Source organism: Egretta garzetta, unplaced genomic scaffold (assembly GCF_000687185.1).
Source record: "Egretta garzetta isolate BGI_Z169 unplaced genomic scaffold, ASM68718v1 scaffold59, whole genome shotgun sequence".
Taxonomy (NCBI): Eukaryota; Metazoa; Chordata; class Aves; order Pelecaniformes; family Ardeidae; genus Egretta; species Egretta garzetta.
Genome location: NW_009267230.1, coordinates 5206197 through 5229291, shown reverse-complemented (window position 1 = coordinate 5229291; position 23095 = coordinate 5206197). Strand labels below are relative to the sequence as shown.

The following is a 23095-nucleotide window of genomic DNA, read 5'->3' as shown; positions in this document are numbered from 1 at the left end:
ACTGAGTCCATGAGATCTGTAGTAGTAGCAGTATAACTACTTCATGCATATCGTATTGTAAAAGAGGCTCTTGGGTAAGATGTAATATAAATAAACATAGATGTTTTGCACTGTGACTGTGTATAGCCCCTGTTTAAAAAAAAATAAAAATCATTGTTGTGGTGGTTGCAGTGGAATAAGAAGCTGCTTTAAATTTAGTTGTGAACCCCTTATCAGAACAGTGGGGGCTTTGGTTTTTTTGTCAGAGAAACTACAGCTGATGATCCGTAATCGTATAGCTATCCGTAGTAGGTATTAACTTCATTTTAAAGAGAAAACAAAAGTAAAAAATTAAAAAGGCTCAGCAAGACATTAACTAAGCTAGATGCTAACTTGATTTCCACACTGAACACAATGAATGTTTGTTTTTCCAGCTGTTAGAATAGTTACATAAGCGATTAGTTTAAATACTTTAAATTGTTACGTTAATTCTGTACTAATACTACACTGTTTTGATTCACTGTGTTGAGCAGATCACATAGGGCTCATGTTTTTGGTAACTTAGAAGAATATTCTAATGTTTTTTGTTTCCCCAGACAACTGAACTTTGTGTTGATTAATGTGAAATACCTGATTTGAGCAAAGTAGAGAATCACCATAAACAGTGCCTCAGCCGTATGCTTCTAGTTACAGTAGCCTCTTTATTACAAACATGAAATTGTATTGGTATTGACTTGTTTTAAACAGGTTCCTGTTAGTGATGGCTTGACGAATGTGACTTTAGCATATAAGTCAGACCTTCACTAGTCTATACCTGTGGACTGTCTACTGGAGCGTGCTCTTGCCATGCAAGAGGCCAGCACTGTTATTAACTGTTTCAGAACTAAGAGGGTGCTAGCCTGTTTGTGCTGCTTTGGGTCCTACTTCTTCATGGCTTTTTGTGCAGCAAGACTTGGGGAGTGCTTTGCTGCTTGTAGAGCTGATCTACTTTCCTCTGCATGCTTTTTGTCTGCTCTATTCTCTGCTGCTGTAGTTTGAGCCTTGCCCATGTTTTTCCCAGAAAACACCATGTTGTTCTCTTACATGTTTTTACCATGGCTGGTATAGTAGGGTTTTACTCTTTGGAGCTTCTTGATCCTCTGCCTTTTTAAAAATTATGTATAATAATGTTTATGGAAGGCATTTTATACGATGGTACATTATGTGTATTTGTGTGTGTGTGAACTCTGTATGTACAAAATTAGCCTGGTTAAAGATGATAATGTAAAGTCTCTGGTTTGCTGCTTCTGTGGGTTTTTTTGTTGGTGTGTTGTTTGTTTTTAAAAAAAGCCTTCTGGGCCACTCAGCCCTGGCTGTACCCTGTCTTTTAAGAGTATTCTGATAAATCTTCTTTTGGGACAAAAATTTTCTTAAGAAAATCAGTTTGCTGAATCAATGCTGAAAAAACTGTCCCCAGAACAAGTATTGTTGGGCATAATGTTGGTATAATAAGAAAAAACTGTGCAGATACAGGTTAGACTTATTGCTTTTGTCTACTTAAGGTCATATGTCATGTCTTCTGTTGACTGCAAAATTGCCATTAATAACTGGGATTCAGAGTACTCAGGTTTTGGCCTTGTGTTACATTACCTGCTCAGAATAGAACAGAAAAGGAGGGCAGACTCACCACCAGTGCAACTCCCATTGCAGTCATCTGGAAGGAATTAGCAATGGGATGAGGCGTATTGGTTTAATTAGACTACTGAAATCAAGCTCGTAACTTCTTAAGGCCAGGAAGGACAACTGGAGTTATCAACCAGGTTAGTGCATTTGGTAGGAATCTTGCATTGAGTCCGGTCATGGTTGTGTACGTAACCATGATACAAGTATTATATGTTTTTAGCATAATTCATCTTTGTTTCTGACTGTTTTACAGTTATTCCAAGCTGCATTATGGAAGCTTTTATACCTCCCAAACCCCTGGGCACTGTAAAAGGCTCGTGTAATCCATGCTTCATTTGCTGCTAAGTTCTTTGCTGTCCTTTTAGCTGAATCACCTTATCCTGTTGGGTGACCAACATGTCTTCCTTTGTTGGAGTTTCAGCTGTTGCCTTTGTCTTGTGAAGGCCGAAGTAGCTTAGAACATGCATAGTTGAGAACCATGTCTCACAGTGCCTTAATTGTAGTCAGGCTCATTTAAATGTCCTTCCTGCAAGGGATCCCCATTCTCGTGGGTTCCTGTAACTCTGGGTCTGCAATGGCTATTAGGAACTTCTCAGAGCTTGTTCAGTTACTGAAGCTTTGGAGAGATACAAGGGTGCTGATGGTCGAGTGCTCTTCATGTCTGTATGTCTTCATTTCCTCCTTTATGAGGCTAACAGTCTTCACTTTCTGATACTGGACTCTTTAATTAACTGAAGTGTACCCATCTCCAACATCACTACTTTCATTTATTATTAATAAGCATGCATTACAAGATACTACTTCAATTTAGCAGCTTTTCTTGTACAGCTAATTCTCTGTTTTGTAAATGTTGAGTCTTCTAGCTACAATGTGAGACAGATATGAATAAAGTAGCTGAGAAAACTGGCTTTTTTTCTCCCTGAGAGTGAGTTTTGCAAAAGTGGCTAGCGTTATCTGAAAAAATACCCTTTTCCCTTTTTGCCTTCATTCTCCACCATTTCCTTCTGTAATGTAGGTAAAAATAAAAGATAGGAAGTTCCATTCAACTTCACGAGATCTGAACTGTATTACTTTTCTTTCTGTGCTTGTATGACTTTAAAGCATGTTGTATTTGATTCCATGTACCCACACGGCAAATTGTAATGCATTGCATGCAGGGCAAACATCTCAGGATGCTATTCACAGTTTATAGCCCACAAAAATGTTGGGCATTTTTAAGGGTTATTTGTGGGATAGTCAAAGAAGGCTGGATGAATTTTGTTTCCAAATTCAGCTTGAGATTTGATGACCATGCCATTTCCAGCTTCCTTCATCGATATGGAAGAAGCAAGGAGGGACACTGCGCACCTGTCTGATACTGAGAGCTCCAGTAGTGGGGGAGGGAAAAAAATGCTTTTGAGTGCTTGCCGCAAGGGAGTAGAGAACCAGTGCAGAGGTGGTAGCTGGTGTATACTTTCTTGGTGGCTCAAAGGCAGTTCTTCCACACTAATGGCAAGACTGCTACAGAAAGCTCGTAAGAGGTTCTTTGCATACGCTTGCAATATGTGGTCTGGCTTGAAAATACGGAGAAGTGGGGCTCCACCAAGCTGTAGAAACAGTATTTTAAAAATACCCAAATAAACAAAATGTGTGGACACCATTCATCGTTGCTTTGTGGTATGCCAATGTTGTAACTGGTAACTATGGCAGGTTTCTTGTGTTAGAGCAGATCGTACAGAACAATAGCTGGTTTTTTTCTCCCTTGTTTGTGAATCTGTAACAGAAGCCATAATAGGAACAAAAAGGTAATTAGTAACATTTTTTTCAGTTCTTCTGAGATATAAAGGGACAACTTGAAAAACAGCTGGAGATAGATCTTACTTGTCTTGCTGTCTGAGAAATTTTCTACTGTATTATTCTTGTATATTGGTGTTTTTTAATACAGGGAGACCAAAGAGGAAGTGATCAGTGTTGGTGGCCTGCTAGCTTTTTGGGCAACGTGAACTTTTGGTAGGTTTTAAAAGTAAGAGAGTTACAGGTGCTGAGTATGTGTGCTCCAGAATTAAGGCATACACTTAGCTTTCCTGCCTGCACTTGTGCTTTACCTGACCGCTGTTTTGGGATTGTATAAAATGCACTGCCCTGGTTAGATGAATCACGCTTGTGTACCTTTGGCTTTCCTTCCTAAAGTATTACTGCTTTTACAATCTTCAGACTTCTCGGAACTGCTAAAATGGCGTATGCTTGCAATATTTTCACTTTTCATTTCTTGAAAACAGGAACAGCATTTTTATTGAAGGAAAAATCTTAACAAAAGGCAACTTTAAAACTTTGTGACTTGCTTACCTAGCATTAAGGTATCTGTAGGAGCTGGGCAGTATCATATCTTTCAAGATCTATGTTCATATCTGTCTTCAAAGTTTTTTGTGTATAGCATCTCTAAACTTGTTTTTGTGGGTGGGTGCTTTATGTTTTTGCTGCTGTGGTTCAGATTGGTCAACAAATGTCAGCACTTCTTCTGAAGGGCAGAGAATAAAATGACTTCTCTAATATCTTGTGGTTTCTGTTTATATTTGACAAAAGAGATTGTTCTGCAATTTGAGTCTGTATAAATAGCTTCTTAGGTGTTTAAGAAATGCTGTGTTTCCACAACATTATAGTACTTTGCTTTTTTCCTTCCTGTCATGTGAATCTTAGAAATTGTTGAAGTACCAAAATGTCTAGTTTCTGCTGCCTTCTTGATAAGAATGTTTTAGTCTTTGTCATAAATGTTTTTCAGGTTTTTTTCCTTCCCTGCCCTCCACCCCGCCTCCTTTTGAGATTAATGCAATGCTTAGTTTCAGGAATTTTTTTTTTTGTCAGAGCCTATCCAATGTAGATGCTGTGTAAAGAAACACACCCCTCATCATAATTACAGTAAATAAGGAAGCTATGTCAACAATAGCCTTCCGAGAAAGAAATACATCACTTATTTGCCCAATCTCACGATCTTCATGCATACTTTACCAATTACCTAGCAATCTTGGAAGTTTTTCCCTAATAACATAGAAGAGATGCTCAACATCAGGTAGAGTTTTTCTCTTTAAAGTGGGAAGAAGTGAAACAGTCAGTTCTAGTGAAAAAACTGTTTTCCAAGTGTTTATATCAATACAAACCCAAACACCGCAGAAAAGAATGGTGTTCAACAGGGTTACAGGATGGCTTGAGAACTGGTGTAGAAATGATGGCTGACTAGTTTGGGGGAATGTACTGAAAAATCAGATAGGCTTTTTATCTTTCATACTAATAGAGATTACTGCTTGACACTTTTTTAAAAAATAATAAACGACACTAGTCATCTACTTTAAAACCAGCTAGCTTCTTACAACTAAGACATAAGCATGTGACTTGAGGCTTTGATAACTACACACAAGATTAGATAAAATTAGAGGTTTGGTCTTCATTGGAAGTATTTTTAACTGCATGCAGGCTGGCAGATGCTTATACCCTCGTGCAGATGAATTTGCACACCCGGCAGCACTCCTGTTATGAGTTCTGATACAGAAGGGAAGGTGCTGTAACACTGCTGCACAAGTGCTGACTGATATTTGACATTGTTTTAACTGGAGTGCTTGTAGGTTTCCTTCTCACAAGAAAAGGTATTTTCCTTTAGTCCAGTTTAAAAATCTGTGGTATTAGCATAGTAGTGTATACTGTGGGAATGTTTGGTGTTTTTTTTTCCATTTGCAACCATCTGTTGTGGTGGTGGAAAATTTGGGTAGAATTTGGGTAGAATGCATCAGGAAAAAAGTAGGAATTAGCAAAACTTGAGAGCATGATTAGTGAAGAGTGTATTCACCAAATCCTTGCATCTGGTGAAGAGGAGGAATGCTGGTAAAGGTGCGTAAGTGAGAAAACCCCCACAAAACCCAATAAAAAAACCAAAGATGCCCTACTTATAGTTGCATTTTCTTAGTTACGCGACTGAATTTTACTGTTAGCACGTACCTGAAAGTGCTGTAGGGCTCATGTTCTTATGTTTCTGTTGTATTCATCAGAGTGTAGCAAGCTGCACCTCAATGGTGGCCTAGGTTTGGGCAGCTAAATACTATGAGGAAGTCTCTTCTCCCAATTCTGCCTGAACAACGGTATCCTTGGAATCAACGTTGTTCATTAATAAATTAGTCTGAGTTATAGAGCCTGTATGAAAGTTCTCCTAAAAGGCAAGATTTTGTTTCTAAATTACTGGTTTTGTTCTTCACTATCTAGACTTTTCTATGCTCATTTTAGTCCAAGTGCTACTTATTGCTACGGTTTTGTCTGCATCTGCAGATGACATTTGTAGCTGCTCCTGGAACATTTCAGAAAGCTACTCTTAAAAGTATTTATTTTGTAGAAATTAAATATGCTTAATTGTCTGAGATGTAAAATGAAAAACACTAAGTTTTTGAGTTCTCTTTGAGTTGGAGAAATGGATAGTTAAAATTTCATGCTGCTTATCAGTGATACTTAGAGTAACCTTGTGAGTGTAAAACTAAAAGGGTGTGAGAATGGTAAAGATGAGCTAGGACAGTTACTCACCCATGTTTGAAATGGCTACTGTCAGTTATCACCTGGTTAAAATGAAAGGTACGTCTCTGTACCCCATTTGCATAAATCTTATTTATTGTGGAATGAACTACAGCTTACAGCTGTTGATTTAACAGTAGAGAATGATGAGTAGGGATACTTGTGCATAGAGGTATTTAAAGCAAAACAGTATGTCCTTGATTTATGGAAAAATGTATAATAATTATAAAAGAGTAACAGAATAATTTCATTAATCTCTTCATGTAAAGATGTATAGTGAACAATACAGGGATTTTGTTTGTTTATTTCAGCTGCATGAAAGATTCCCTTTTTTTCCTGCTTGAAGTGTACATAGACTATAACTAAAATATATATATTTTTAAAAACATTTACTTTATAAAAAACCAGGGCTATGGGGAACAGATGTTTCCTGAAAATTACTGTTTTTAAAAAAAACTCATTAAATTTCTAAGTAATCTTTTTCCTTTGTTACCTTCTGAGCACCAGTGAAGTCAGAATTCAGCATTAGCAACCTCATATCTAGAGAATTTAGAATATATTCATCTCCTTCTTTATGCAAACCATATGTGATTCTCATGCGTAGACTTACTGGGTTTTTTTACAAAAAAAAGAAATGAAAAAAATTTTGCTGTTTCCATAAATGTGGTGTTTCCAGCTCAGCTTTTTAGGTTGGCCTGTTACTTCAGTGGGACAGATTTTTCTCTAAGTTGAAACTGACCAACAGATTAGGTGTCTTCTGTGTTTAAAGAATTTCACTTTGATCTTGTTGTGAAACTTAAAAATGTGATGCTTCCTGCCCTCACTCTGAAAATGACCTTTTCAGGAGAAACAGTAAAAGTCTTGAACAGTCACAGCTGCAGACGGGTAAGACCTGTCCTGTCCCTGGTATGAGGGACTGAAGTTCCCAAGCATCATCAGTCTGTGCACTGTTTTGAAATCTTCCCGTTAAGCATTTTCAGGGGGGTAGTTACATTGCACACTTGCCACAGTTTAAAGGTTTCCTGCTGTAGTTTTGCTGTTTGTGAATTACTTGTTTCTAGTTGTGTGCCTTTCTTAATGTTTGAATTTGAGGATGTTAACTGCTTTGCTCTTTCCATGCCTTACCAGATTGCCCTTCATGTCTGCATTGGCAAACTGGGTGATCCTACACCTGCTAACATTACTAGGCATTTTGTTCTTATGTGACATCCTATCTAACAGGGTATTTCTGGGGGCAGCTGGGGGTTTATCAGTAAGGGCCATTTAACTGGACAACATTTATGTTCTTGTGTTCTTCAACAAATTCAAATGATGCAGAGAAGAATCAGAATGTTAATTGGGAATAGAGTCTTAGATATCATCATATTTCTCCCTTTCACAAATATTCTTCAAATGGCAACTATATTATTATTACCTTGCTTGTCAGTTTGACAATATTCAGAAAATAAATGTCCAGAATACTTTTGAGTTGTTTTGAAGGGAGATTTGCCTGATGTACTCACCAAATCGTAGTTGCATGATGTGAAGTTCCTGAAAGCAACTAAAAATCGTGACTGTCCTGAATTTTCTGTTTCTAGAATTGGTGTCAGAAAAGAAGACGACGGGTTGGAGGAATTGAAGATAATTTTCTAAACCATTGCAATAAACTCATGTTCACCATTCAAATTCATAGTTTATGTTCTGGAAAGTATTAATTTGTTTTATATACCAGCATAACTGATGTTGTGAGTCTGGGAAAGCCTTATCCTACATCCTTTTACTGGCTTTTGAGCATAAGAATAGCTGTACTGGGTCACTCCAGCCTTGTGTCCTGTCTTTGACAGTAGATGGTGGTTGATGCAGAGGACAGAGTAGAACATCAGGACAAGCAAACACATAGTTGTGCTGCTATGGAGTGTTCCCCAGCCTCCAGCATTTTGTGCTTCGGTTTGTGTTCTTTTTGTCTTCCTTTTTCTTTCCCCCCCTTTTTTTTTAAATGTCTAAACTTTTGAAAGTTTCAGAGGAAGTTCTTATAAAGTTTAACTGCGTATTCTGGAATAATTTATATTTCTGCTTTACTGTGAAGTGAAAATAAGAGAGGAGACTAATCTCAACTTGGTTTTAGTCATAATAGTGTGCAGTAATTACAGTTGTGTGTCTAATTGTAGAAAGATGGTATGTTTTTCATGGGGGAGGGGGGAAATAAGTATGTAATACACAAAGACTGTATATACCAAGAATGACTGCTAAGATTCTTGGCATTAACATCATGTCTTCCTGAGAGTTGAGGACCTAACTGTAAATTTAAATAGAGAACAAATGTTCGATTTAGTCCTCCATGAATAGACAAATTATTTGAAGAACAGCACTTTTTAAAACCTGTCTTGGTATCTTACGTAGTCCTAACTTTATTATCGTTTTTATAATTGGTCTTTGAGGAAACTCATGCAGGACAGTAGTCTGTGTACTGCTATAAAGCATTTAAAGAATAGTTTGCTTATCTAAAGGTATATGTAATTAATTTTCAAATCAGCATTGTAGCTATCCGTTGGCATGACACTTCAGTTCTCTCTTTCTGTGTTCAAAGTTTAAAGGTGTTTTAAGCTTGTCTCTAGCAATCCAAAATAATGTAGCCAATCTTCAGTTTTGTTCTGTGCTTCTGTTTAACTAGTAATACTGTAGCTTTAGATGCTAGAAAAGCTGTTCACATTTCAACTATAAAACCTGTTTTTCACAAGTTTTAGCAGTAAAGAAACACTGTCTACAAATCTGGCGTACAAGATCACATATTGGGAATAATTAATGAAATTCCAAGGGCGAGGATGTAAGGATGGCTTTTCTACACATACACTCTCGTTGTCTTGGTTAGAAATAATAAGACAGTAATTTGGAAAGTGGTCCATTTTTTAACTCCTGTCACAGCTTCAAGCTGACTGCAACACCAGAATGTGTATTTCCTGCCACCTTTATCCATACTTAGGAATATTAATTTACAAGATCTTTACCTTTAATTTACAAGATCTTATGCACACCTGCAAAAAAGAAATCTCTACAGTCACAGTAGGCATTTAACTGTTGCTTTCCTGTTTACTTACAGAAGGATATATGTGTAAGTCTAGATCTACAGAGCTAAATGTGAAGGTTTAGACTCCTATGTGTAATCCTGATACAAGACTTTCTTCTTATCTGTGGTTCTAGTGATTCTTGGATCCTACCTTAGATATGCTGTCTTTGGCACTGCTTTCTAGTTAATAGACATTTTTGCAAATATGAAGGTTAATTTCTACCTGATTGATATAGGAAGATCTGTTCTTTTACTTTCTTTGCTGACTGCCGTGAAAGAGAGGAGGCGTGCTTTGTTCTGTGTTACTGAGCCACTTTCATCTATTCCTAGCTTTCTTAAGCAGCAAGAGTGAAAATAATCTGAGTTCTTATCTTTTATTTTCTTTCTGTTTTAATGAACGTGAGTTACTGGAACGTCTCTCTTGTATTCAAAACAAAGTGCTTTATGTATAGTTCATTTATGGAAGCTATAGGAATCAGACTAAATAAATCTCTAGGTACATTCTGCAGAAATCACTTGTTTTGGTCACCTGTACTTTTCAATTGTTAAGATTTGTTATTGTGGGTTTTTTAATCTCAAATTTATGAGAATTATTTGGCAAAACTTATATGTCACACTACACAAGTGCAAAGTGTTTTGCATGTTACTGATTCAAGTGTGATAATAGACATCCTCTATCATCACTGTTGAAATTCTGTCTGGCTTAGTATTCAGTACATTTTTTCAACATAATAGTAACTACGAAAACTTGATACTACAAACAGTTACTTCTATGGTTTTACCTTATAAATTGAGACATACCTTCAGTCTAAACATGTGTTACTGTGGTTTTAAAAATCATAGTCTGAATGAAAACTGTTCATGCGCTAAATTTTTTGAATCTGGCAAAGTGGAGTTGATGTGTCAGTATAAATAATTCAGGGGTGAACTTTGTGTCCTCCAGTTTGCTTTTTTATTGTAGCTTTCTCTTCCATTGTTCTTGGAACCTAGTTGTTTTCCTACTGTGCAGTTTCCATGTTTTGAATTAGATGTAAATTTAAAATGCTTCATGTTATGAGAGGTTACATCATTGTCCTGATTTTTTTTTTTTTTTTTTTAAGGAGGTTGATAATGGAAGGATATGCCTTCTCATTGGTGTTTAATTTCTTTAATAAAGGTGTTGATAAAAAAGTGTTTTAGCAGACTGATTACATCTAGGCTTACACAGATACCTTTAAGTAGCTGATTTCTAATGTTTCATTGCTTTTAACTGATAACTCATTACTATTTCAGTGGAAATGGAGAGCAGTGCATTAATGGTTCTGGTTGATGTTTAAGTAGCTGATTTCTAATGTTTCATTGCTTTGGAGAGCAGTGCATTAATGGTTCTGGTTGATATGTGTTTCACTCAACTTCTTTTGTTTTGGCAGCATGTGGTTTAACAAGCCACTAGAAGCAGCTTTGCAATATACAGTTGCATAGCACTTAGACTTTAAAACCCTCTAATAAGTATAGAGGTGTATAGTAAGTGCACCAGGATCATTCATCTATATTGTGATTCTTTCCTTCAGTAAGAGGAAGGTATCTCTTGTGTTCTTAGTCAACGATAAAATGCTTACCCGTAGTGAAGTACCTTCTTTAAGAGAAGTCTTTAGGTGTATTTAGTCTCTTATTTTACTTTTTGGCACTATGATTCTAGTAGGTGTGATAGCAGCTGCTAGCGCAGTCTCTCACTTGAGAGTGTATTTACTGTACGTACGTCGGTTAGTGTGTACAGCTACTATCCTAGCATCTACCAAGTGATGCATATAAAATATACACTCAGTTTAACTCATTATGCTTGACTTCAGAGTTACCAAATTATTTGTGTGCTAAAGCCTACCATTCTTTTTGTTTGCTTTTTATTCACGTGCATAACAGAATAGTGAACTGGCATGTTGCTAGCGTACTGAATGTGGTCAAACAATGCTGCTAAATCTGTCAGGGGAAAGGAGTCGTCACGTGTGCTAATATAGCTATTGCTGGTCTTGTTTCATCCCTGCTTTAGTTGGAGCACTAGCTGTTTTGTGTAGCTGGAGCTCTGCTGTGTTCTTTCTCTCTAGAGAATGGGATCTGTCAGAATGAATCATGCTTCGTGCTAGGGAAAAACAATGTCACCGTCCTGAAGGGGTGAAAAAATCAGTGAATCCCCAGAAGGTCATGAGAGTTTAAAACCAGACAACAACACAACTTTGAAGATTTTTAATATGCATGCATCTATGGCTGACTTTAATTTGCAGAGATTCACGGAATTCTTGAGGCTAGGGTTTTAAAAACACCAATTTCACTCTGTGCTAAAGATTATCATTGTATGCAATGGGTGTTATTCAGCGCAAACAGTTGTGGGTGAGAAGCGGTGTTTGGTGTAACAGAAGTACACAGAACAAAGATATCTGCTACTTCAAGGTGCTTGCAGTGCAAAAAAAGAAAACAGATTCACAGAAAATGAGACGGTAATGATCAACAGGCTCAGCTGTTGTTGCAGAACACAAGTGTGCTGCCTTGAAATTTTTGTATATATCAACAAGTTTTTAGATGAGATCTGAGGCAAGGTGGCTTTGTGTACATCAGTCAGGACAATTTGCCAAGCATAAAAGTGCAGGGAAGAAGGCAGTCTTTTTTTCTGTCTCTTCTGGAAAGGGTAAGTCCTGTTTCCAGCACTCTACCTGTGAATGGCTCAGTGGCACAGCCACTTCTGTGCGGATTTTTGTAAGACTTTAGTGTTCAGTTGACTCTCTAACCTAGCAGAAAACTAACATAGCTGAAAGAATGAAAAGTATTCTTCTGAGTCGGTTGGCAGAATTATTTTAATATGAAGTCAATGGGTGCTGGAGTAGTGCGAAGGATAGGGTCTATCATATAGTGGGACAGGGTAGAGTGAAGGAGACTAAGGGAAGGGGTTGTGCACCTTTGGCAGAAGAAAGCTGTAAGATCAGCTCTGTCATTTCGCACAACTCAGAAGCACAATGGGAAAGAATGTGAAGATGCTTGGTTGTTGGTATGGGCCAGCTCGATGAGTCAACATCTCAGTAATAAATGAGGTAAGTCAGGGAAGAATAGACTTCTGAGGGGTCTTAAAATTATAGCAAGTAGCTTCTCTTTGTTTTTGAGATAGAAAAGCAAAAAATTCTCAAAAGCTAGAGAGAAAGGATTAATTGGAGTGAAGAAATATCTGCAGCAAGGGTCTGAAGTGGGGTGCTTAAAAAAAAAAAAAAAAAACCAACAACAAAAAAACCAAACAACAAAAAACTTAAGTCATTGTCAACACCAACACAAGCTGTTAAGCTTGGCAATGAAATGTTAAGGCCATGGTATTTCTTCTTTTGGGAGGTCAGTCTCTGATTTTGTGCCACGTTTCTTCTGTATCTGCATTAATCTATTTTCTTCGATGCTGTTGCATGAGATTTTTTTTTGACAGGAAGATACAATAGAAGTGTAGAATCATTTGGTTGGAAAAGACCTTTAAGATAGAGTCCAACTGTAAATACAGCGCTGGGTCTGATCTTCGATTACAGGAAAGCCACATGGCTTAGCTGGTAGAATCCAGAAGTTATTTAGTCTATTTTCAAGTGCATTTTAATGTAAGGGACAGACTAGCAAGAGACTGTATCTCCATTTATGAAGTCATATTATGTTACTTAAATTCTTTTACATCTGCGACGTGAAGTTCTGTTAGGCTTGGCTACCTTGGCTTTATTCATATAAAAATGAGTCACATTTGAGTAACTAAGTACATTTTCTACTGCTTTCTAATGATGTATTTCCAGAAGAGGAAAAACAGGGTAGCTGGTCTTTCCTTGAAGTTAATACGTCTCAATTCTTTTGTTAACTTTTTTTGAAGATATTTTTTTGTAATACGGTTCTTCCAAAGTTTAAAGGAAGACTTGAGCTGACAAAGCTTGACCAACAAGGATTCTGTAATCTTAGTTCTTTCTGAGGTAGTATGCTATTAGAGGGTCTTTATTTCTTTACTATCTTGCTTTTTCTACAGCAGTAGTGTTGTTGATCTATCAAGGTGTGAGCCAGCTAACTTGCTGTATTCATATTACCAATCCAGTAGTGGAAATGTCTGCAATGTTCTCAATTTTCTCACAGTGCTGTAGATCTTATACTGGAATCCCCACATTGCTCAAATTACTTATCTGCCAGTAAAGCTGCTGGGAAATACCTGGCTGTTCTGCAGAGTACTATAAAGAGGGTTTTTGTCAAACTTTTCTGTGTCTCTAGAAATGAGGCGTTTTTTTCTCAGCAGGAGAACTAAGTGAGGAAAAGTTGCTGTACGTACAGTTTTTCATACACACATGGAGTAAAATGGGTTTAGTGCACATTTTAATTAGGTAGCCATGTTAAAAAGGTTTTCCATTGCTACAGAATTGTTAACGTGAGAAGTGGTAGCATCATCATGTCCTGGTTTCTTCACATCCAAATTGTCTGCCTTTCTGCGCAGCACACCTTGCTCATTTCTGATTTAGTGCCCACTCTTATCAGGTAATTGTGAAGAAAAATGTTGATTGCCAGTGACATACAAGAGGTTTCCTGGGCTAGTCTCGTGGTCTTCCCAGTCCATATAGTGAGCTTAGTTTGGGTAGAGGTTTATCTTGAGTATGTAGTCATCTGCACTATCAAAATTAAAACTTAAAAGCATATTTCCAGTCATTTTTGAAAATCATTGTTGCTGCTCATTCTCCAGGGAATTGAAGTAAAACATTCTGGAGAACTCTAAGGCACCTCATCTTTCTTGTGGTGTAGTGGAGTATGTTACAGGTCCAGAAATGGTGTGAGCCAGGGAAATTCCCACCCACTACCCAAGGCAGGCCAAAGTGTAGAAATCAGCCAAATTGTATTTTCAGAGAAACCAACTTATGAGTAAGTTATTTTTCTCTCCTATTGTGTTCGTTTGAAATGAAGGGGTTTGATGTTAACTATTTGTAGTGCCATAACTATCCCAACCTACTTGTTTTCAGTGTTTCTCTTGTTGTCTTGTTGCTGTGGCTTGTGATACTGCAAACCCCTCAAACTGAGTTAAGCCCTGGAAAAGTGAACTACGCAGAGGAATCCTAAACTTGGGGTGGATCTAGTAAGATTTTCACTGACTCTAATTTCTGTGATCGTATCAAAGTGGTTGTTGGTTGAGTTTGTTTTGGGTTTGTTTTTTTTTCTTTTTTGGCTGGGTTGGAGGGGGTTCAAAGAGATACATGCTCACGTTCCAATGAAATTCAAAGTTACTGCATGTTTCGTTTCACATTTAGGAGCCTGTCTTGTCTTCCCCAAACCTTGCTGATCCTTTGTCTGAAAAAAAATCACAATTGTGTGTGGTGTGGCAGTAGCATGTCTGTACATGGGCTACAGTTTTATTATAAGCAGTGCAGTCAATACAATCAATTCACCTTAACCCTTGAGCGGGCATCTTGCAGCTAGTCAAGTTAACTGTTTTCCACTTTGTTGGCTGATAAATGAGATCTCCATGGACTACAATGAGTTTACAGGTTTCCACACCTTAATTCAGGTGCCTACCTGTAGATGTATTAAATCTTTAAATACTGTCTTGTATTCCTGATGGTAGTGCAAGTACAGGGTCTTGTCCTTCCAAATATGTTCTGCATGTATCCCAGTGAGATTGCTAGTTACGTCTGCTTTTTCAAATTTGTTGCTTTTTAAAAGTTTTTAAACTATATAAGTTGATTAAAAAAAAAAAACTCAGCTTGGTTTGTAGAGAGGTGGTAAAGAAGGTGCTTTCTTTACATCTCTGACACTTAATTTCCTTTGTATAATGAAAAATATACAAATATCCTTTCAGGACGAACAGGGAAATAAAAGACTATGTGTATGCCACATATTCAGCTGTAGCTGTTCATACTGTGGTAGCAAGCAAGTTTCTTTTACTGAAGTTAGTCTGAGGCACCACACACAAAACCCTTCTCTTTGCTGCTTTCCAGATGTTGGTGTTCGGACTTTTCAGGCTTTTTCTAAAGACTTCATTTTATGTAACTCAATTTTTTATTTTTTTGGTAATGTAATACTTCTAACAGTTCACATCTCCAGCATAGCCTTGGTATTTAATTTATTTCAAACTACAGGGACGTTGGTAGCATTGTTGTAGTGCCTATCACACAGTGTCTAAGCCAAGACTCCATGAGAACTCCCTTTGAAAACTGTCCTGCTGCAATACTGTCATGTGCAGACCTTACTGCAGGTTGTGTTACAGGAGCGCTGCGTGCAGCTTTCTGTGCCCAGCCGCACTTTGTGCTGCTTGTCCCACTCTGCCTCAACTCCCAGCCTTATTCCCAAAGGCGGGGCAATACTGGCTCTTCTCACCGTGTTTGGTAGTCCGTTTCCCAGCAGAATGCAGGGTCATCAACTGGTGTCTGAATCCTGGTTTGGGGGGTTTGTTGGGGTTTTTCTGTTGGGATGGTGGACCCTCAGGAGAGGCATTCCTCCTGAGGGGAGGAGGAGATTCATTCCTAGAATGAATTCACTCTTGGTCCAGGAGAAGGCATTCCCAGTCCCCCTACTTACCTTGCGGTTCACTTCCCGTGTCACTGGAAAGTCGTAGCCCTCTGGTAAGTTTAGGGTGAATGTGGACAGATACTAATATGGAGAGCAGAAGAGAGTCCTGTCTTCTCAAAATGCCACCAACTCTCTGTCTGGAGGGAAAAAAGAAGTCATGTGGTATGGCAGTAACATGCTATCTTTTTACTGCTGTCTTCTAAGTTTACTTCTTATCTTTAAATTAGAAGGGGATTAAGGATAAAGCAGTTCAGTTATGAGATGTTAGGACTGGAGTTTCAGACACTAAGTGGGTTTCTTTGTTAACTGTAAATCTAAGATACTGATTAAAGTCTACTTTAAAAGAGGAATCTCTCAATTTCATGGGCTTTAGCATTTATTCTAGAGAACTTTGGTTCTAAGCATAAATCAAATTGATGCTTCTTGAGGCAAAAGTGATCTGCATCCTTAATTAAGACCGGGAGAGTGCCTGTTGTATCTAGGAAACTGTGTGTTGAATGCATGTTTAGATTTTTGATATTTTTTTTTGCAATTGTGTCTGATGATAACCTGTTTTCTTTTGCAGAACCCTGTGATAATATGAGAGAGATTCTCCAAAATGTGGCCAAATTACAAGGTGTTTCAAATATGAGAAAACTAGGTCACTTGAATAATTTTACTAAGGTAAGAGCTCAAATAGTGTCACTGAATAAGTGATCAAACAGGTAAAATATTTTGTATGTACTCTACCAGACATTGGCTGGGAGATTCATGACACAGCTTAATAGCATGGAACAGTACTTGAAATCTACATACTGTAGGAGAGGAAAGGAACAAACATGTGGCAAAGAAATATGTGAATGCAGGGTTTTGCTGAAGTTTGTCTACATGTCCTGCTGGCTGAACATTTCTAGTATTTTAGTGCTTAGAGGCCTGCAGTATTTCCCAATTGATGGGTTAAGTTGCACCAATAGAGCTATAGGTTGGTTCATGCTCCACAGAATTGAATCAAAAATGTGAAATGCCAGGCTCTCTGGATGTAAACTGACGAAGTATGGTGAGGGGGAAGACTTTGAGCTTGATATGTAGTGATTTGGACACTAATAGAATAGTAACCCTCAACTTTCACTGCAGTTTTCATAGTGAAAAACATTTAAAGGGATGATTTCTAGAAATGGTCTGCATTGCTGATTTTTTTTTAGGTACTTTTTCCAAATATATGCTTCTAAATCATGGGAATGTGACAGGTACTTGCTTGAAAATGACAGATGTGTTGGAAGCTGTCATTGTGAGCTGACTGGAGGCAAGAATTAAAAACTTAATGCAGTATTAGCGTGTAGGCTGAAGAAAGAGTCTATGAAAGGCCTTCAGAAGCACAGCAAGTACCACTTTTTGAGTGGATGAGGAACATGTGGAGGGGAGTAGAGAGGACTGATAGGAGGTGGGCAGGGAGTTAGGAAGAGGGTTTGTTGTAGCATACTAAAGGTTGTGGTTGGACCAGCATTCCATTTGTCAAGGCAAGGGAAAAGTGCATTGCAGTTAGTGAGCTAGGAGACATTGGAGCTTCAGTGTAAGTCTTACACGAATGGATGGGCTGATACTCAGAACGAGCTGGTAAGTTGTACACCTTTCTCATAGAGTGCCATAGACAGGGCGACATGCCTGAAGATGAACCCCAAATTCCTGTGATGGACGACAGATAGTGCAATCAGTAGCCATGAAACAAGGTAGTAGTGGAGAATTTTGTTGGTAAAGTAAGGTTAAATTATCGTTGTTGTAGATGAGGTGGTGACAAATTATTGAGTAAGATAACCAGGAGGCTACTTGACAGTTTTGAGACAATCTCAAGTGTAAGAACAAATGCTCAGGGGCAGGTTTGGGGGACAGTTAATATGAGAAGGACAAATGTGCACGATAGTCTTCAAAATAGGCATGCTTCTTGTCTGTTAAAAGCATTTCCTGTAAGTTTCAACAGCATTTAAGTGGTTGAGTATGGGAGTTAGCAGGACGGTGAATACTGAGAACAAAATCACAATAGCAAATAAACTTATCTTCTAGTGCATTAATAACAAATTTGTGAATGCTGAGTAAAATCTGAGTTGGTTCAGAGCAAATGTAGGTGCATAGCATTCACTGAGGAATTGAAGTTACACTGAAATCTTTTCTTTGGGTCATTGCCTTATTTTGACTGTGAGACATCCACCATTCACAAAATGCTACTGTTTTTACTGAGATTCCAAACTGTGTTGCAAGAAGGTTCTTTATTCTGCTAGGAAAGACCAGTGTGTAGCTGCATCTCCCTTTTGTGCTAATCTGGAAACTTCTAAATGTGAGTGCTTCCAAATTCTCTGGTTGCCTTAAAATTAAAGAGATGGATTAGGTTTGCAGACACGGGATTCCTAGTGTAAAGTCAGTACTTGAAGCTGTGGATCGTAAACCACTGTTGATTTTACTATTGAAAAATCAGATGTTAAGCACCTATAAATGTAGCAAATTAGTAAATACGCATACTGTAGTTAAAGGACAACCCAAAATTTCTTTTTAAAGATAGTTTTGAGTAATTCCATAATTTAGTATTTGAAGAACTTGATCTTTATGCTTACTTGGTGTTAAAATTGGAAAATACTTACAAAACCACACGGACAGTTTTCATAAATTAGACTTAAGACTGGCAAGAAATGATGAATTTGTGAAAAGCAATTTGCTAAAATTCAATACGACTTTTGAAGACAGAGACTGTAGTTCATGACGTGGTTTTGATCCTGAATCAGAGTGACCCTGTTTAAGGGAATCATCCTACTCTAATATTTAGCACTTGTTCTTATACTCATCTCTGTGGAATATCTGCTTTATAAATTTATAACTTCTACATTTGATTTTGAAAACTCTTCTGATTTTTTTCTTTGAACTGTAAGTGCAGTTAACAAAAATAGAATAAAAGTTGCAAATGTATTGTGTTGTCTGCCTTGTGGTTGGAACAGTTCTGTGTTTTTCATTCCAGTGGTTAAGAGTGAAAGCCTGGAGCTTGGGGGAGATGGTTTTATTTCCTTTTTGCACTCTGGTCTTCTACCATGAATTGATACAGTCTCAGTTCCCTCTTTGTGAGGAATGCGGGGAAGATAGATGTGCTAAAAGCTGAGCATGTTTGTAGCCTGTCTTGGAATTATATTAAAGATGAACTTGATTTGTCTGTAAATTCTTGCATTTTATGGTCCATTTTTGGAAGACTGCTGGTTATCTAGTACAGGGATAGGGAGTGGACTTTTGAAATTTTTTTATAGCATACTTCTGATAAAATACAGAAAAACTGTAAAATTTAACTCTCCTGCTTGGAGTATTACTATACTTAAAATGTCAGCACTAGTCTAAGCAGTTGCTCCCCACTGGTCCAGATTTTTCCTTCAAAGACTGGGCAAATCTCACATTTGGAAGAAATAATGTTCTACTTTTTGGTCGGGGGAAGCGAAATGTTTGTGTTTGTGTGGAAACAAGTAATGTAAGTTAACATGGACTTTCCTGACAGAGGTCATGGTAGACGTTAAGTTTTATATTAATTTCAAGATATCTGAGGTATGTTAGGATCAGATTTCTTTCCTTGAAAGAGGACTAGATTTTTAAGGTGGGGTTTGTTCCTCACACCCCCTTTATTGAGGGAGAAGGGAAGTGATAGCCCTTCAAAAATTACTGAACTAGAACTGGACTCCGGGATTTTATGCAGAAGTTAAATAACTTTAATATTTAAATAATGGTGGTCAGCGGTCAACAGGATTTGATACAGTATCATTCTTGCAGATAGGTAGGGTGGATATTTTATGTGAAGCTTGCATGCCTAAGAGATGTAACTCCCTTTTCATTTGTCTTTCCCTTCAAGAGTGTTAACTAGTGATGTTCAAGTCCCCACAGCACTCATGCTTACTGTGAAAAGTACACTGTATACATATTTTACAAAAACTTGTATTTTTTTTATCAGCTTTTAGCTAGTAGTAAAAACCTTAATGTTCATGTTCTTGGCTCTTTGGCTGCAGAACATGGGTTGTTCTTGCCCAACAGGTGCTGTTAAGTTTTCTGCTCCAAGAAATTAACATTCCCACTCTGGTGATACTCAGGCTGTGGAAGGGTACGTTTAGTTCTGAATTACAGCAGTGGCAGACTTTGATTCTCCTCATCAGTTGTTCATCACCTGATAAGTGAAGCTGCAGTTTTGTGGGCAGAAATGTTCATTAAGTACTCCTAATCTGTATTAGACAAAAATAATCTTGTTCCTTTCAAGCCACCTGTATCACTATTTAAGCTAACCTGAATTTTAACCTGAAAACTGTTTGAGGATTTGACCTCAGTCAAATGGTCAGTGACACTTTCAGTTGTCACAGCAGGTTCACAAGCATGGTGTGTGCCTTTGGCTTTGGTAAACTGAGTAGGATTACCCATCTTTCATTTATATGGCCAGCTACATAAAGCAAGCACTTTGAAGTTTCCTAACTTCTGCTGATTAATACAAAAACATCATGGTTACTTCTTTGGGGTTTTCCCCACCCCCATGAGAAGTAGTAAGTGGTAAATTACTGAAAACCAGAAGGAACTGTACAATTGCGTTTACTTAGTGGAAAATATCTTCTGAAGTATTTATTTAGAATCCTTTATTATAGAAAGATTAGGGATTATTGTAGAAGGATTAGGATAGGGATTTCTATTTTTCATTCAAAAAGAAAGGTGCTTCTTTAAGGACAAAATGAAACTAAATTCATTTTAGCTTAGTTAGCAATTGAATAACATCGGTGATATGGAAAATTATATTTTCAATCCGCTCAAAGCGAATTCTGTCATTACTTAATGAGGTTCTACTATTCTGCTCTATGTATCTGCTAGCTTTTGACCATGCTGCTAACTTCTAGTAGGATATGGATTGAGTGTGGGGTTACAGAGTCTTTCATGGATTCCGTGTCTCTTTGATTCATAGTCCGTCATTTTAGAGTCTCATTTGTCCTTTGCAAAACCCAAGTATCTTACAATAAGAATGCAGTATTGACTGACTGTAACGTTCATCCAAGTAGCTAAACCACTATGGGTGAACCTTGAAATCTCATGATGAAGTATGTAGCAGCTAGGAAAAGAACATCTGCTTAGGGGCATTCAGCTGTGGAACAAACCTGGAAAGCTAAGGGGTCTAAATCCAGAGTCTGCAATTTCAGTAGGGACTTATCTTAAGACTAGGATCTAATAAGTAGTCTCCTCATAAATATTGAACCACCTCATAAGTGATGGTTCAAACTGTATTTCCAGAATTACAGCACAATAATTACATTTCAGATGCATAGAATAATATCATACTTTTACCTTGTAATTGCTATGACTATTCTGTTAAACATAAATTTCAATGGTCTCAGTGTGCACTCAACTTGTGTATGCTGTTGACCTCCTGCGGTTTTGTTGTTTTGAGCTACTGTTTCCAAGTCATGTTGATGTGTTACTCATATTGCTATGACTCATCCAAGTAGCATGAAAAACTCATAGCTGACAGTAAACATGAAAAAAACCTTCACTGTAAGTTAGTCACTGCCTGGCCTAGCATAAATACCATTTTGTCCTCATATTAAATCATATGGTCAAAGAGTCTGTGCTATTCCCATTCATTGACTATTATATCACAAATTTTGAATTTTAGAGTTATTGGCAGTTTTAACAATAAAAGTATACTCTGTGTGTTTGTGTGTGTGTATATATATAATATATAAAACTTATTAAATGTATATATAGACACATTTTATGTAGAAGATATATGAAAAATACAAAGTGTGTTTGCATAATCCCATGCATTTACTTTATATGATAATCCATTGCCATTTTAGTGAAATACAGCAATGTATAGCCAATAGCAGATTTTAGTGTTCTGGTACTGCTTGCATACAAACTTGTACTACAGTGACATGCATATTAATTGCTAAATGTTACAGTCAAACGTGTGACAGTTTCTTGGCTTTCTGAGGAATTCAGCCATCTAAAAAAATCACTGCATTTGAGCCAGAATCACTGACCTGCCTAATGTTTTTTGAAGGTGAAATGAGAAGAAAGTGGCAAACTTTTCCTTTTAATATATTTAAGACCAGACATTCGTAACTGAGCAAATACCCAAAGCATTGAGACCAGCTGAACAGTATCTTCTTTATAGCAGCTTCCATGACTTTTTTTTTCCCCTTTTAAACATATATCAATCCAACCTTGACTTTTGCCAGGTTTTTTTTTTTTCCTAGACTAAATAAACCCAATGGCTCACCCTTCGTGGGTGTGTTTTCTAGCTGCCTTTTGCATTTTTCTGCTACACTTTTTCCAGTTTGTCTGCTCTCAGAATGTGGCGCCCAAAATTTTGTGCTTCATGCAGTTTTGAGAGCAGCCTGTGAAAGGGGAAAAAGGTCTCTTAATCTCAAACATAATTCAGTCATTTGCAGTAGTTCCAAAGGTAGAATTTCCTTTTTTTTTTTGTTTTCCTTTTTTTTGTTTATAAACTCATTTAGTTTATAGGTTGCTGTAACTTACATGTGATAGAATCATTTAGGTTGGAGAAGATCATCAAGTCCAACTGCTAACGTAACACTGCCAAGTCCACCACTAAACCATGCCCTTAAGCACCACATCTACATGTCTTTTAAATCCCTCCAGGGATGGGGACTCAGCCACTTCCTTGTGCAGCCCGTTCCAATGCCTGACAATCCTTTTGGTGAAAAAGTTTTACCTAATATCCAGTCTAACCCCCCCCGGGTGCAACTTGAGGCCATTTTCTCTTGTCCTATCACCCATTACCTGGGAGAAGAGACTGACCCCCACCTGGCTACCCCCTCCGGTGAGGCAGCTGTAGAGAGCGATAAGGTCTCCCCTCAGCCTCCTCTCCTTCAGGCTAAACAACCACGGTTTCCTCAGCTGCTCCTCAGAAGACGTGTGCTCTACACCCTTCACCAGCCTCATTGCCCTTCTCTGGACACACCCCAGCACCTCAATGTCCTTCTTGTAGTGAGGGGCCCAAACTGAGCACAGTATTCGAGGTGCGGCTTCACCAGTGCTGAGTCCAGAGGGACAATCACTTCCCTACTCCTGCTGGCTGCAGTATTCCTGATACAAGCCAGGATGCTGTTGGCTTTCTTGGCTACCTGGGCACACTGCTGGCTCATATTCAGCCGGCTGTCAAGCAGCACCCCAGGTCCTTGTCCACCAGGCAGCTTTCCAGCCAGTCTTCATAGAATCATAGGTTGTTTTGGGTTGGAAGGGACCCCTAGAGGTCATCTAGTCCAACGTCCCTGCAGTGAGCAGGGACACCACTAACCAGATCAGGTTGCTCAGAGCCCCATCCAACCTGACCTTGAATGTTTCCAGGGATGGGGCCTCCACTAC

At 38.0% G+C, this 23095-nt stretch overlaps 1 protein-coding gene across 2 annotated transcripts in view; it reads left to right on the top strand.

The window, feature by feature from the left end:
- The first annotated feature begins 16301 nt into the window (after positions 1-16301).
- Positions 16302-23095, top strand: part of RICTOR (RPTOR independent companion of MTOR complex 2) — a 67815-nt gene continuing 61021 nt past the window's right edge. For both annotated transcript variants that reach the window (XM_035902755.1, XM_009647326.2), the window contains exon 1: positions 16302-16399. In XM_035902755.1, coding sequence (XP_035758648.1) covers positions 16316-16399 — 84 coding nt within the window. In that variant the 5' untranslated portion in view covers positions 16302-16315. The remainder of the gene's footprint in view (positions 16400-23095) is intronic.